The following is a 15,853-nucleotide window of genomic DNA, read 5'->3' as shown; positions in this document are numbered from 1 at the left end:
GGCTGATGTCTTGTATCTATGATGCTGGGGACCTCAGGAGGAGGCTGAGATGGACCATCCACTTGGCACTTCTGGCTGAAGATGGTTATGAATGCTTCAGCCTTTTCTTTTGCATTGATGTGCTCGGCTCCTCCATCCTTGAGGATGGGGATATTTGTGGAGCCTCCTCCTCCGGTTAGTTGTTTAATTGTCCACTGCCATTTACGACTGGATGTGGCAGGACTGCAGAGCTTAGATCTGATCCATTGGTTGTGTCTATTGCATGCTGCTTCTGTTTGGCATGCAAGTAGTCCGGTGTTGTAGTTTCACCAGGTTGGCACTTTATTTTTAGGTATGAACCATTGGCTTGCTAGTAATGATGGAGTGTGGGATATGCCAGCCATGAGGTTCCAGGTTGTGGTTGTGTACAGTTCTGCTGCTGCAGATGGTCCACAGCGCCTCATGGATGCCCTGTTTTGAGCTGCCAGATCTGTTCTGAACCGATCCCATTTAACACTGTGTTAGTGCCACATAACACGATGGACAGTATCCTTAGTGTAAAGATGGGACTTTGTTTTCACAAGGATTATGTGGTAGTCACTCCTACCAATACTGTCATGGACACATTCATCTAAAACCGGTAGATTGGTGAGGACAAGGTCTAGTAGGTTTAGCCCTCTAGTATGTTGCCTCACCTCCTGCCGCAGGCCCAGTCTGGCAGAAATCTCCTTCAGGGCTCGGTCAGTAGTGGTGCTACCGAGCCACATTTGGCGATGGATATTGAAGTCCTCCATTGACCCAGAGTACATTCTGTGCCCTTGCCACCCTCACTGCTTCTTCCAAGTGGTGTTCAACATGGAGGAGTACTGATTCATGCAGCAGCTGTGGTGGGATTTGCACCTGTGGCCCCAGAGTCTGGATCTCTGGATTACTAGCCCAGTGACATTACCACTATGCCACCATCTCCCCTTTAGGGCCTGTGCTGTCGTCTGCTGTGGGAGAGCATTGTACCTGAACCCAATACCCACATGCTTAAAAGGGATTAAGAGGGTTATATTAGGAGCGTAGGTTGTATTCCATCAATTATAGAAGACTATGGGGTGATCTGATCAAAGTGTTGCAGATGAGTAAAAGATTTGATCGGTTAGATACACTATTTCCTCTGAACATGGGCTGTGGGGAGTCGAGCGAGGGGGCACGACCTGGAAGTTAGAGCTATGCCATTCAGGGGTGATGTCAGGAAGCACTTCTTCACACAAAGGGTAAGTGAAAATCTAGAACTGTGGGGGCTGGGGGGGTGGGGGGCGTTGTCTTTTGGAAATTTCAAAACTACAATTGATAGATTTTTGTTCGGCAAGGGTATTAAAGGTTAGGGAACCAAGGCTGGTAAATGGGGTTAAGGTACAGATCATGATCTAATTGAATGGCGGAGTAGGCTTGAGGGGCTGAATGGCCTCCTTCTGTTCCTATGTCCAGCTTTAGCTTTACTGATAGCAATCAGCAGCTGAAATCTTGGCTGATCTTTCTCTGCTTCCAAGCCCAGGGATACAAATAACAAATAGCAACAATATCTTGCATTTATCTTAGTCTTTGTCCTCCTCCGCCTCCTCCTCCTTGTCTCGAGAGACGATGGGTAAGCGCCTGGAGGTGGTTTGTGAAGCAATGCTTGGAGTGGCTATAAAGGCCAATACTACAGTGACAGACTCTTCCACAGGTGCTGCAGATAAAATTGGTTGTTGGGGTTGTTACACAGTTGGTTCTCTCCTTGCGTTTATGTCTTTTTTCCTGCCAACTGCTAAGTCTCTTTGACTCGCCACTCTTTAGCCCTTCCTTTATGACTGCCCGCCAGCTCTGGCAATCGCTGGCAACTGACTCCCACGACTTGTGATCAGTGTCACAGGACTTCATGTCACGTTTGCAGACGTCTTTAAAGCGGAGACATGGACAGCCGGTGGGTCTGATACCAGTGACGAGCTCGCTGTACAATGTGTCCTTGGGGATCCTGCCATCTTCCATGCAGCTCACATGGCCAACTCATCTCAAGTGCTGTTGGCTCAGTAGGGTGTATTTGCTGGGGATGTTGGCCACCTCGAGGACTTCTGTTTTGGAGATACAGTCCTGCCACCTGATGCCAAGGATTCTCCGGAGGCAGCGAAGATGGAATGAATTGAGACGTCGCTCTTGGCTGACATACGTTGTCCAGGCCTCGCTGCCGTAGAGCAAGGTACTGAGGACACAGGCTTGATACACTCGGACTTTTGTGTTCTGTGTCAGTGCGCTACTTTCCCACACTCTCGTGACCAGTCTGGACATAGAAGTGGAAGCCTTTCCCATGCGCTTGTTGATTTCTGCATCGAGAGACAGGTTACTGGTGATAGTTGAGCCTAGGTAGGTGAACTGTTGAACCACTTACAGAGCGTGGTCGCCGATATTGATGGATGGAGCATTTCTGACGTCTTGCCCCACGATGTTCATTTTCTTGAGGCTGATGGTTAGGCCAAATTCATTGCAGGCAGCCGCAATCCTGTCGCTGAGTCTCTGCAGATACTGTTCAGTGTGAGATGTTAATGCAGCATCGTCAGCAAAGAGGAGTTCCCTGATGAGGACTTTCCGTACTTTGGTCTTTGCCTTTAGATGGGCAAGGTTGAACAACCTGCCACCTGATCTTGTGTGGAGAAAAATTCCTTCTTCTGAAGACTTGAACACATGTGAGAGCAGCAGGGAGAAGAAGATCCCAAACCGTGTAGATGCGAGAACACAGCCCTGTTTCACGCCACTCAGGATAGGAAAGGGGTCTGATGAGGCGCCGCTATGCTGAATTGTGCCTTTCACATGGAATGAGGTGATGATATTTAGTAGCTTTGGTGAACATCCGATCTTTTCTAGTAGTCTGAAGAGACCACGTCTGCTGACGAAGTCAAAGGCTTTGGTGAGATCAATGAAAGCAACGTAGAGGGACATCTGTTGTTTGCGGCATTTCTCCTGTAGCTGGCGAAGGGAGAACAGCATGTCAATGGTGGATCTCTCTGCTCGAAAGCCACACTGTGTCTCAGGGTAGACACGCTCAGCCAGCTTCTGGAGCCTGTTTAAAGCGACTCGAGCGAAGACTTTCCCTGCTATGCTGAACAGGGAGATTCCACGGTAGTTGTTGCAGTCACCACGGTCACCCTTGATCTTATAGAGGGGGGTGATATTGGCATCGCGCATGTCCTGAGGTACTGCCCCCTCATCCCAGCACAGGCAAAGCAGTTCGTAGAGTGCTGAAAGTATAGCAGGCTTGGCACTCTTGAATATTTCAGGGGTAATGCCGTTCTTCCCAGGGGCTATTCCGCTGGCTAGAGAATCAATGGCATCACTGAGTTCCGATTTTGTTGGCTGTACGTCCAGCTCATCCATGACTGGCAGAGACTGGGCTGCATTGAGGGCGGTCTCAGTGACAACATTTTCCCTGGAGTACAGTTCTAGATAGTGCTCCACCCAGCAGTCCATTTGCTTACGTTGGTCAAACAGCAACAATATCTTGCATTTATAGTGTCTTTAATGTAGTAAAATGTCCCAAGGTGTTTCACAGGAGCTATTATCAAACAAAAGTGAGCCGTATAATGAGATATTAGGGCAAAGAGATGAAAGAGTATGTTTTTAGGGGTGTCTTGAAGGAGGTGAGAGGGGTGGTGAGGTTTGTTGAGGGAATTCCAGAGTGTAGGACCTAGGCAGCTGAAGGCACGGCTGCTAATGATAGAGTGATGAACATTGGACGTGTGCAGAAGCCCAGAATTAGAGGAATGCAGCGATCTTTGAGGGTTATAGAATTGAAGGAGTTTATAGTGATAGGGCATTGCCGGACCTGGAGCCTTGTCGGTCAGCAAGCACTGGTGGTGACGGGTGAGCAGGACTTGGTGTGAGTTCGGATACGGGGAAGCAGAGTTTTGGATGAGCTCAGGTTTACCAAGAGTGTAGAGCGGGAGGCCGGCCAGGCAATCGTTTGATTAGGTCAAGTGTGGAGGTAACCGTAACACTCCAGTTAGTGCTCTGACCAAGGATTGAACCTGGGACCTTCTTGTCTGTGTGGCTAAATGCTACTGTTATCCAATGAGGCCATTGGGGGAATTTATAGGAGCCTTCTAATGAGAAATAAAATTGCTTAAAATAGATCCTGCAGCTGTAAGCAGAGTGTGAGAAGGGCCAGCTCCCCTTTTGCATGTTGAGGTTTGCCAAAAGCTTCCAGGTCAGACTCAAATTACCAGGCTGTAGACTCCAGTGGTCGACACTGGACATAGAAGGACATGCCGAGCAAGAGGAATGTTGACTCAGGGGACTTGTGTCCTATTGCAACATTTAAGTCACCATGTGTCCTGTGCGAAAAAGAGATTTAAATATCATCCACACATCTTTTGCATCTGCAGCTATTTGATTCTTTATCATTCGATGAGGAGAGATTTCACTCGTCCAGATCATCTGCTTTATATGAAGAAGCCATGAGGATTGTTCGAGATGATCAGGTCGCCTGCCGGTCATTCAGGTGCGTGGCCAGCTCTTTCTTCAGTCTCCTTGCCTGCTCCTGCTCTGTCCCTGGGTCCTTCAGTAGGGGTACAGCACTCTGGGTGAAGTGCGCAGCCCTCCAGTGCTCTGTTATACTGTGCGGTTGGACGGTGAATGCCAGAAGGCTGTTTGACGATTGTAGTTGGGCGGATACAGGATCCAAGCTCCATCCTGTCCGTGCCCATGCATGTTTTCCAGGCGTGTCACTGCATAGTTATCATGGATGGGAATCCTGGCTGATTTTCCTCCAGGTCCTCCCTAATTCAGAGTTCTCATCCTTGCTTTCATATCCCTTTGTGGCCTCCCCCCCCCCCCCCCCCCCCCCCTTCCTATCTGTGTAACCTCCTCCAGCCATACAGCCCTCCATGAATTGTACATTCCTCCTCTTGTGCATCCTCGATTCCCTTCACTTCACCTTTTGGTGGCTGTACCTTCAGCTTCCTAGGATCCAAACTCTGGAATTCCCTCCCTAAACCTCTCCACCTTCCTCCCTTTCTTTAAGACACTCCTTACATTCTACCTCACCTGTCCTCCTATCTCCTTATGTACCTCGGTGTTAAATTTTGTCTGATTTACATTCCTGTGAAGCGCCTTGGGCCATTTTACTACTTTAAAGGCACTATATAAATGCAAGTTGTTGTTTGCTGAAGTGAGTTTTAGATTCAAAGGGCTTTCCCAGCTGTAAGCACAGTCCGAAGAGGGTACTGTCTGTTGGTATGTGTATGATTCACCTTTTTACCAGTCCCTGACAGTAAAACTGATTGCCATCTTGTGTTTTTCAGAACGGAGATCCTGGAATGCTATAACGACGAGGACTTCCTGGCAAAACTACACTGTGTGCGTCAGGCATTTGAGGTAAATCAGTTGATGAGGCTGCTCAATGGGTGAAGGAGACAGGTACTGTAGTGATTTGTGTTCGGTGTGTGCAAGGAGGAATTCCCTGGTACATAACTGTGTGTGTAAAAGCTGTTTATCTCCATTCTCTAACTGGGGAAGAGGATGAGGTAGGGGGGTATTTCTGTGATTTTTTTTTTCCCCCCCTCTACGCTGCACATTCCTGACTCTGTTCCTGGGTTCACTTGGGGGCAAGGGGCCAACTAACTGCTTTCGTTTGCTGCCAGACTGAAAAAAAAGAGAAGGCTGAGTGGTGACCTGATAGAGGTTTTTAAAATTATGAAGGGGTTCGATAGGGCGAACATAGAGAAGATGTTTCTATTTGAGGGCGAATCCAAAATTACGGGCCATAAATATAAGATAGTCACTAATAAATCAAATAAGGGATTCAGGAGAGGCTTCTTTCCCCAGAGAGTGGTGAGAATGTGGAACTTGCTGTCACTTGAGGTGAATAGCATGGAAGCATTTAAGGGGAAGCTAGATAAACACATGAGGGAGAAAGAAATAGAAGGATATGCTGATGGGGTGGGATGAACTAAAGTAGGAGGAGGCTTGTGTGGAGCATCTACGCAGACATAGACCAGTTGGGCCAAATGGCCTGTTCCTGTGCTGTAAATTTGATGTAACATAATTGAGGGAAGCGTCACAGTTGACATGCTTGCCTTTACCTGGCTGGTCACGGGTAAGTGTCACCTGCACTGTAACCTAGGGAGCAGTGTGTAATGTAGCAGGGAAGGGGATAGAGGGTATGGGGACTTGATGAGATCAGAAGAAGTAGACTGTGCCTTGTGTTGGAGCTGTACCACATGATGGTGAAATATGGGGAGGTGCCACGGGCAGTGGGGAAGATTACAGTGAGATCTCCTGAGTTAATGTCACTTACCTACTAACAGCTGGATTAGTTTAGCACTGGCAGAGGGCTGGAGGAAGGATGCTGGCTAGAGTACAATGTATGCAGAGGGGTGAAGGAAGGTATAGGAGAGATTAAAAAGATAGTGTCATTTTGAGGGGTTTGGGGATAGTATTTGAGTCTGGATTTAATTCTGATTAGGGACAGCAGGGGTAAGTCACAATTTGAATCGCCAAATATTTTAAAGAATTTTTTCCACATAGAATACAAGATTTAGGGGCAGGGCTTAAAGTGAAGGGAGTCAAAAGAAAATAGGAAATTCAGGCAACTTTATTTTTTTTGTAAAAGGGTGGTAGATTTGTGCAGTGTATTTGCAACGAATTTGGCCTAACCATCAGCCTCAAGAAATCGAACATCATGGGACAGGACGTCAGAAATGCTCCATCCATCAATATCAGCGACCACGCTCTGGAAGTGGTTCAGGAGTTCACCTACCTTGGCTCAACTATCACCAGTAACCTGTCTCTCGATGCAGAAATCAACAAGCGCATGGGAAAGGCTTCCCCTGCTATGTCCAGACTGGTCACAAGAGTGTGGGAAAGTGGTGTACTGACACAGAACACAAAAGTCCGAGTGTATCAAGCCTGTGTCCTCAGTACCTTGCTCTACGGCAACGAGGTCTGGACAACGTTTGTCAGACAAGAGCGACGTCTCAATTCATTCCACCTTCGCTACCTCCGGAGAATCCTTGGCATCAGGTGGCAGGACTGTATCTCCAACACAGAAGTCCTCGAGGCAGCCAACATCCCCAGCATATACACCCTACTGAGCCAGCAGCACTTGAGATGGCTTGGCCATATGAGCCGCATGGATGCTGGCAGGATCCCCAAGGACACATTGTACTGCGAGCTCGTCACTGGTATCAGACCCACCGGACATCCATGTCTCCGCTTTAATGATGTCTGCAAACGCGACATGAAGTCCTGTGACATTGATTCCAAGTCGTGGGAGTCAGTTGCCAGCGATCACCAGAGCTGGCGGGCAGCCATAATGGCGGGACTGAAGTGTGGCGAGTCAAAGAGACTTAGCAGTTGGCAGGAAAAAAGACAGAAGCGCAAGGGGAGAGCCAACTGTGTAACAGCCCCGACAAACAATTTTATCTGTAGCACCTGTGGAAGAGTCTGTCACTCTAGAATTGGCCTTTATAGCCACTCCAGGCGCTGCTTCACAATCCACTGACCACCTCCAGGCGCGTGTCCATTGTCTCTCGAGACAAGGAGGCCAAAGAAGAAGATGATTAATAGCACTGATGGTGGAACAGAAGGCCATGGCTGTGTTTCGAAAGGAATGAGTGAATTCCTGTTGGGGAAAGGGACACAAGTTTGTTCATTCTCGAGTCATAGTGTGGTGTGATGAGAGGTTTGGAAGACTAGGCTGGAAGGACCAATGGTCTACTCTTGCCTAAAATATTACTTTGTGATACTATGTAATCTGTGCTACAAAGGGCTGGGAAGATGATGAGCCAACTCTCCTACTTCCAGTCACTATCCAGTTACCTCTGTGCAGTTTTCAAGTGAAGGGGGCTGGGGTTGAGTTTGGCTGACACCCTCTGTACTGGAGTAGCCTACTCCCATTGAAAGAAAGACTCCTGCATGATTTATCAGAGGGCTGATGTTGCTGATAGAGCTATACCCCATTGTGAGTCAGTGGCTTGAGCTGAAGAAGGAAGACATTTAAAGATATGAACATGCTGTATTATTATGAGTGAGACAAGGATGGTCAGGGAGGAAAGTGGCTTTCATTAAAGAGTAAATTTCCCTCCCTAACTATCTGAGAGTTGAAGAAAGATGAGTTAATAAGGCAGTTATTTATACCTGATGTTTTTCCTCTCCGGGCTCCAACCACAGCCTGTAGTTACTACTTTCTTGCTGTATTACATGATGGTGTTGGAAGGATGGTAGTTGGATTTTGTACACTGTGGGGACTGTGCCTGATTTCAGTTTGTAACAAAAGCTTATTATTGTCACAGGTATTGCTGCAGGATGAGGCAAACCGGCTATATTTTGGTGAAATTGGGAAGCAGATGATCACAGGACTGATGTCCACTGCAGGAAAGGTAAAACAACCCCCTCCTGCCAAACATACTGTAATTTAGAACTGTGTGGTTATCAGTAGAGAGCAGAGGGATAAACCAAATGAGATCATTGTCATCTAAATATGACTTGAGCACATAATGTAGGCTGACACTCCAGTGCAGTATTGAGTGGGATACACACAAGAAGTAGGAGAAGGAGTAGGCCATTCAGCCCCTCAAGCCTGTCCCGCCATTCAATAAGATCGTGGCTGATCTGTCCCAGGCCTCAACTCCTCTTTCGGGCCTGCTCCGCATAACCCTTGACTCCCTGAGATTTCAAAAATCTACCTACCTCATTAAATACATCTAGTGACCTGGACTCCACAGTTCTCCGAAGTAGAGAATTCAGAGATTCACCACCCTCTGAGAGAAGAAATTCCTTTGCATCTCAGTTTTAAATGTGTGCCCCCTTATTCTGTAACTATGTCCCCTAGTTTGAGATTCCCCCACCAGTGGAAACATATTCTCAACATCTACCCTGCCAAGCCCCTAATGGTTGCTGCATTACGTCCTTTGGAGGAGGGGGCTGATTTGCTGTGCAGGTGTCAACCTGGTGAAGCTATAACCCAGGACTACTTGCATGCCAAACTGCGTAAGCAGCATGCGATAGACAGAGCTAAGCGATCCCATAACCAAAGTATCAGATCTAAGCTCTGCAATCCTGCCACATCCAGCCGTGAATGGTGGTGGACAATTAAACAACTGACTGGAGGAGGTGGCTCCACAAATATCCCCATCCTCAATGACTGGGGAGCCCAGCACTTCGGTGCGAAAGATAAGGCTGAAGCATTTGCAACAATCTTCAGCCAGAAGTGCAGAGTTGATGATCCATCTCGGTCTCCTCCTGAAGTCCCCAGCATCACAGATGCCAGACTTCAGCCAATTCAATTCACTCCGCGTGACATCAAGAAACGACTGAAGGCACTGGATACTGCAAAAGCTATGGGCCCTGACAATATTCCGGCAATAGTACTGAAGACCTGTGCCCCAGAACTTGCCGTGCCCCTAACCAAGCTGTTCCAGTACAGCTACAACACTGGCATCTACCCTGCAATGTGGAAAATTGCCCAGGTATGTCCTGTACACAAAAAGCAGGACAAGTCCAACCCGGCCAATTACCGCCCCATCAGCCTACTCTCAATCATCAGTAAAGTGATGGAAGGTGTCATCAACAGTGCCATCAGGCGGCACTTGCTTAACAATAACCTGCTCGGTGACGCTCAGTTTGGGTTCCGCCAGGGCCACTCAGCTCCTGACCTCATTCCAGCCTTGGTTCAAACATGGGCAAAAGAGCTGAACTCAAGAGGTGAGGTTAGAGTGACTGCCCTTGACATCAAGGCAGCATTTGACCGAGTATGGCATCAAGGAGCCCTAGCAAAACTGAGGTCAATGGGAATCAGGGGGAAAACCCTCCGCTGGCTGGAGTCATACCTAGCGCAAAGGAAGATGGTTGTGGTTAAAAAAGCAAAATACTGCGGATGCTGGGAATCTGAAATAAAAACAAGAAATGCTGGAACCACTCCAGGTCTGTCAGCATCTGTGAAAAGAGAAGCAGAGTTAACGTTTCGGGTCAGTAACCCTTCATCCGATGAAGGGTCACTGACCCGAAACGTTAACTCTGCTTCTCTTTTCACAGATGCTGCCAGATGGTTGTGGTTGTTGGAGGTCAATCATCTGAGCTCCAGGACATCACTGCAGGAGGTCTTCGGGGTAGTGTCCTAGGCCCAACCATCTTCAGCTGCTTCATCAATGACCTTCCTTCAATCATAAGGTCAGAAGTGGGGATGTTCGCTGATGATTGCACAATGTTCAGCACCATTCGTGACTCCTCAGATACTGAAGCAGTCCATGTAAAAATGCAGCAAGACCTGGACAATATCCAGGCTTGGGCTGATAAGTGGCAAGTAACATTCGTGCCACACAAGTGCCAGGCAATGACCATCTCCAACAAGAGAGAATCTGACCATCTCCCCTTGACATTCAACGGCATTACCATTGCTGAATCCCCCACTAGCAACATCCTAGGGGCTACCACTGACCAGAAACTGAACTGGAGTAGCCATATAAATACCGTGGCTACAACAGCAGGTCAGAGGCTAGGAATCCTGAGGCGAGTAACTCGCCACCTGACTCCCCAAAGCCTGTCCACCATCTACAAGGCACAAGTCAGGAGTGTGATGGAATACTCTCCACTTGCCTGGATGGGTGCAGCTCCAACAACACTCAAGAAGCTCGACACTATCCAGGACAAAGCAGCCCGCTTGATTGGCATCCCATCTACAAACATTCACTCCCTCCACACCGACGCACAGTGGCAGCAGTGTGTACCATCTGCAAGATGCACTGCAGCAATGCACCAAGGCTCCTTAGACAGCACCTTCCAAACCCGTGACCTCTACCACCTGGAAGGACAAGGGCAGCAGATGCATGGGAACACCATCACCTGCAAGTTCCCCTCCAAGTCACACACCATCCTGACTTGGAACTATATCGCCGTTCCTTCACTGTCGCTGGGTCAATATCCTGGAACTCCCTTCCTAACAGCACTGTGGGTTTACCTACCCCAAATGGACTGCAGCGGTTCAAGAAGGCAGCTTACCATCACCTTCTCAAGGGCAATTGGGGATGGGCAATAAATGCTGGCATAGCCAGTGATGCCCACATCCCATGAATGAATAAAAAAAAAATGTTGGGAAAGTATGGGCACACTGCCTGAGATTTCCTTGAGCATCGCCAGAAAATTGGCCCAGAGACATCGATTGTTTTGGTGGAACTTGCATTGATTGTTACTGTATGCTGTCTCTGGAATTAAGCAGCATAACCCGTTACATCTGATGTTGTTTCACTAAACATTTCTCAGTTCATCTTTAAAACAATTGGAGAGGGTAAAGCAGTGGATGTGGTGTATATGGATTTCAGTAAGGCGTTTGATAAGGTTCCCCACGGTAGGCTATTGCAGAAAATACGGAAGTATGGGTTTGAAGGTGATTTACAGCTTTGGATCAGAAATTGGCTAGCTGAAGGAAGACAGAGGGTGGTGGTTGATGGCAAATGTTCATCCTGGAGTTTAGTTACTAGTGGTGTACCGCAAGGATCTGTTTTGGGGCCACTGCTGTTTGTCATTTTTATAAATGACCTGGAAGAGGGTGTAGAAGGGTGGGTTAGTAAATTTGCAGATGACACTAAGGTCGGTGGAGTTGTGGATAGTGCCGAAGGATGTTGTAGGGTGCAGAGAGACATAGATAGGCTGCAGAGCTGGGCTGAGAGATGGCAAATGGAGTTTAATGCGGAAAAGTGTGAGGTGATTCACTTTGGAAGGAGTAACAGGAATGCAGAGTACTGGGCTAATGGGAAGATTCTTGGTAGTGTAGATGAACAGAGAGATCTTGGTGTCCAGGTGCATAAATCCCTGAAGGTTGCTAACCAGGTTAATAGGGCTGTTAAGAAGGCATATGGTGTGTTAGCTTTTATTAGTAGGGGGGTCGAGTTTCGGAGCCACGAGGTCATGCTGCAGCTGTACAAAACTCTGGTGAGACCGCACCTGGAGTATTGCGTGCAGTTCTGGTCACCGCATTATAGGAAGGATGTGGAAGCTATGGAAAGGGTGCAGAGGAGATTTACTAGGATGTTGCCTGGTATGGAGGGAAGGTCTTACGAGGAAAGGCTGAGGGACTTGAGGTTGTTTTTGTTGGAGAGAAGGAGGAGGAGAGGTGACTTAATAGAGACATATAAGATAATCAGAGGGTTAGATAGGGTGGATAGTGAGAGTCTTTTTCCTCGGATGGTGATGGCAAACACGAGGGGACATAGCTTTAGGTTGAGGGGTGATAGATATAGGACAGATGTGAGAGGTAGTTTCTTTACTCAGAGTAGTAAGGGTGTGGAACGCCCTGCCTGCAGCAGTAGTAGATTCGCCAACTTTAAGGGCATTTAAGTGGACATTGGATAGACACATGGATGAAAATGGAATAGTGTAGGTCAGATGGTTTCACAGGTCGGCGCAACATCAAGGGCCGAAGTGCCTGTACTGCGCTGTAATGTTCTAATTCTAAAAAAATGCAGGGACATGGTCGAAAGACGGTGTCTAGATCAGGTTACGATTAAGGTTCTTGCTATACCCCTGCCATCCACTATTGTATAGTTGGTTATTGGGCAGTGTGGGCGCACTCCTGAACCTCAGATGCTCAGACCTCTTGTGTGAATGAGCAGCACCATGTTATCCAAAAGAATATCTGTGGCACACCCAAAGCTTGTATTAGGGTGTTACTGTTAGTTTCAGTTTCTCTTGGCTAGGGAGGAGAAAAATCAGCCAGGGCCCCTGATCACTATCCATTGACTCCTTTTGGAAAATGCGGTGTGTATGAGTGTCATGGCTGGGCAGGATACAGTCCAAGTGTGGTGCCCTCTGCCCCCGAGATCTCCATGGCTAGGCTGAAACGTATGGATTGGCCAGTTGGGTGAGGTATTGTAGGGCAGCCTGGTATCTATGGAAGTGTAACCCAGTGAGATACAACATCTTCAGCAGGGAGGTAGAATCACAGAACGATACAGCATAGAAGGACGCCATTCAGTCCATTGTGTCTGTACCAGCTTTCTGCTAGAGCAATCCAGTTAGTTTCAATCCCCCCCCGCCATATCTTCTCCCGTGGCCCTACAAAAGTTTCCTTTTCAAGTGTATATAAATCCAATTCCCTTTTGAAGGTTACTGTGGAAACTGCTTCCACTAACCTTTTTTAATGTTCACATTCCAGATCACAACAACTCACTGCGTATATTTTAAAAAAGGTTCTCCCCCCCCACCCCCCCCCCCCTTCAATCTGTGCCCTCTGCTTATTGACCCTCCTGTCAGTGGAAACAGTTTCTTCCTATCTAAACTATATCAAAACCCATTCTAACACCTTCAGCAGGGGAGGTGAAGAAATTGGAAGATAATATGTGTTGTGGGTGAGGATTTTCTGCTTCTTGCCCGCCAGCCTGTGATTTCCAGTCATTAAAGTAAACTGAATGGAGGATCACAGGCTGGCATATCCTATCCGTAATGCCTCCATTCTTGGGTGGATCTGTCCTGCTGCAAAGAGGGAAGAGCCAGTCTGATGACTGATTTGAAATTCGAGGAGGTGCTCACTTCCTGCCGTGTGGGGACAAACAGTGCTGGTGGCAGAGTTAGACTGGTTGGAAAAAGAGGTGAACGTGGGCAGGAACAGTGGCAAAATCCGATCATCCCATTGCTATAATGTGAAAAAAGAAAAATCTAATTTTCCTTTCCTTGTGTCTCTTCACCTCTTGCAGAACGTAAATCGATTCCATGAGACCTACCAAGAAATGCTGAACTATGCAGCAAGAGAAGAAACCTGGGCGACGACTGAGAGAGAGCTGGAAGGACGAGGGGTAGGTTCAGAAATCTTTTCTGCAGCTCCTTGAGCAGGGCTGGAAGTAAATGTTCATTCAGTGTTAATTGTTGAGGTTTTTATTTTAAATTATTGGTGCTGTGCATTTTACAACACATTAATGCCCATCAACATAGATGTATTCTAATGTGAGGCAAACTGCACTGGGGTGAACTTTGGAATGGAAGCCACGTAATATTTAAGAATATTTTGTATCTACTGCTGTAGTACGAGTCAAATATTTATTCCCAGATACAAAGAATAATCCGATCCGATTGGGGATCGCAAGGATTCCAAATCGATCGTATTCTTACTGACTTGTCCAAGTTGCATATTTTAACATGTTCAGCCCAAACTTCCCACAGTGATCTTCTGTATGAATTATGGGACCTACTATCTAGGAAAATCTACCTAGATGTAGGGATGTTTCCACTTGCTGGGGAGACCAGAACTAGGGCCATAAATATAAGATAGTCACTAGTAAATCCAATAGGGAATTCAGCAGAAATGTCTTTACCCAAAGAATGGTGAGAATTTGGAATTCGCTACTGCAGGGAGTTGTTTGAGTTGAATAGCGTAGATACGTTTAAGGGGAAGCTGGATAAACACATGAGGGAGAAAGGAATAAAAGGATATGCTGATAGGCTGAGATGAAGCGGAGTGGGAGGAAGCTTGTGTGCAGTATAGACCAATTGGTCTGAATGGCCTGTTACTGTGCTGTAATTTTTGTTTTGGAGGATTTTGAATGGAAAGAAGGGGCGGAGAGTGGGGACAGGGTGTTTAATGCCTTGCTACTCTTCATCATTCCTCACCCCTACATAGTTAGGGTGTGTGTGTAATTCTATTTACTGAAAGGGCGAGAGGATAGCACCTTACATTCGATACCTGATTGAATGGGTAGATGACTTGCTGCAAAGTCCATTCTCAAACCAGCTGCAAAAGTTGCTTGAAGGAGTGACCCTAGAGGTGACTGTCGCCAGCATGGATGTGGGCCTCCAAAGAGCAGAAGAGCTCAGATTAACAGCTCAATTTGTAGGGATCCAGGTCACACCACTCAGGAAACCTCCTTTTATTATTTTGCTATTTTATTATAGCTTTGGTGTTGGCTCTTAAGTCAGGAGGTTTTGGATTCAAGCCCCACTCCAGAGACCTGAGTGCAGAGTGCAGCTGACACTCCCAGCGCAGTACTGAGGGAGTACTGCGCTGTTGGAGGAACTGTCTTTCAGATGAGATGTTAAACAGAGGTCCCATCTGCCCTCTCGGGTGGATGTAATAGATCTGACAGCATTATTTCGATGAGAGCAAGGGAGCTCTCCCTGGTGACCTGGCCAATGTTTATCCCTAAATTGACATAACTAAAAATGGATGATCTGGTCATTATCTCATTGCCGTTTGTGGTATCTTGCTGTGTCCATATTGGCTGCTGCGTTTCCTACATTACAACAGTGATTGCATTTCAAAATTGACTGCAAACCAAATGGGACGTCCTGAGGTTGTAAAATACGCTGTATAAATGCAAGTTCTTTCTTTCACTAATAGGCGAAGCCTTGTTTCCACAGGTTGTGTGCATGAGCTTCTTCGACATTGTGTTGGATTTTATTCTGATGGACGCTTTTGAGGACCTGGAAAGCCCTCCTTCGTCTGTGGTTGCTGTTTTACGGAACCGCTGGCTTTCAGATAGTTTTAAGGAGACGGTAAGTCACGTTGATCTGTGTTAGTGTGCTGTGGTGACTGTAGGAAAGGTGATTCGCAAGCTACATGTGTTGCAAATAAATTAATTAAAACCAACCCCATTAGTCTCCCTGGCCATGAGACCAGCTCCAGAGAGCTGCTTTGTCAGGGGCGACTGAAGGTACTCAGGCCTGATGACTAGCTTTAACCTCTCTGTCTCCCGCTTACGCTCTCTTTCCGTCGCTTCACTGTGTGTGTTTGCCTTTCTCTCTGTTACGACCAAGTGTAGTCTTCAGGTGAAATGTGTTTTGAGGACGGGGAATAACATTGAACCAGGGTGCACAAAGGTAATTCAGTCTCCATTTTGGAGTGAGACATTCTTCCCTTATTTTTATCTTT

The 15,853-nt window shown here is 47.2% G+C and overlaps 1 protein-coding gene across 5 annotated transcripts in view; it reads left to right on the top strand.

The window, feature by feature from the left end:
• miga2 (mitoguardin 2) overlaps positions 1-15,853 on the top strand; it is a 56,720-nt gene that overhangs the window by 29,183 nt on the left and 11,684 nt on the right. For all 5 annotated transcript variants that reach the window (XM_068012085.1, XM_068012089.1, XM_068012088.1 and 2 more), the window contains 5 exons: positions 4,383-4,498; positions 5,301-5,373; positions 8,292-8,378; positions 13,686-13,784; positions 15,343-15,477. In XM_068012085.1, coding sequence (XP_067868186.1) covers positions 4,383-4,498; positions 5,301-5,373; positions 8,292-8,378; positions 13,686-13,784; positions 15,343-15,477 — 510 coding nt within the window. The remainder of the gene's footprint in view (positions 1-4,382; positions 4,499-5,300; positions 5,374-8,291; positions 8,379-13,685; positions 13,785-15,342; positions 15,478-15,853) is intronic.

This window comes from Heterodontus francisci, chromosome 32 (genome assembly GCF_036365525.1).
Source record: "Heterodontus francisci isolate sHetFra1 chromosome 32, sHetFra1.hap1, whole genome shotgun sequence".
Lineage (NCBI taxonomy): Eukaryota > Metazoa > Chordata > Chondrichthyes > Heterodontiformes > Heterodontidae > Heterodontus > Heterodontus francisci.
Note: the sequence above shows the minus strand (reverse complement) of the source record. Positions and strands in the feature narration are given on the sequence as shown.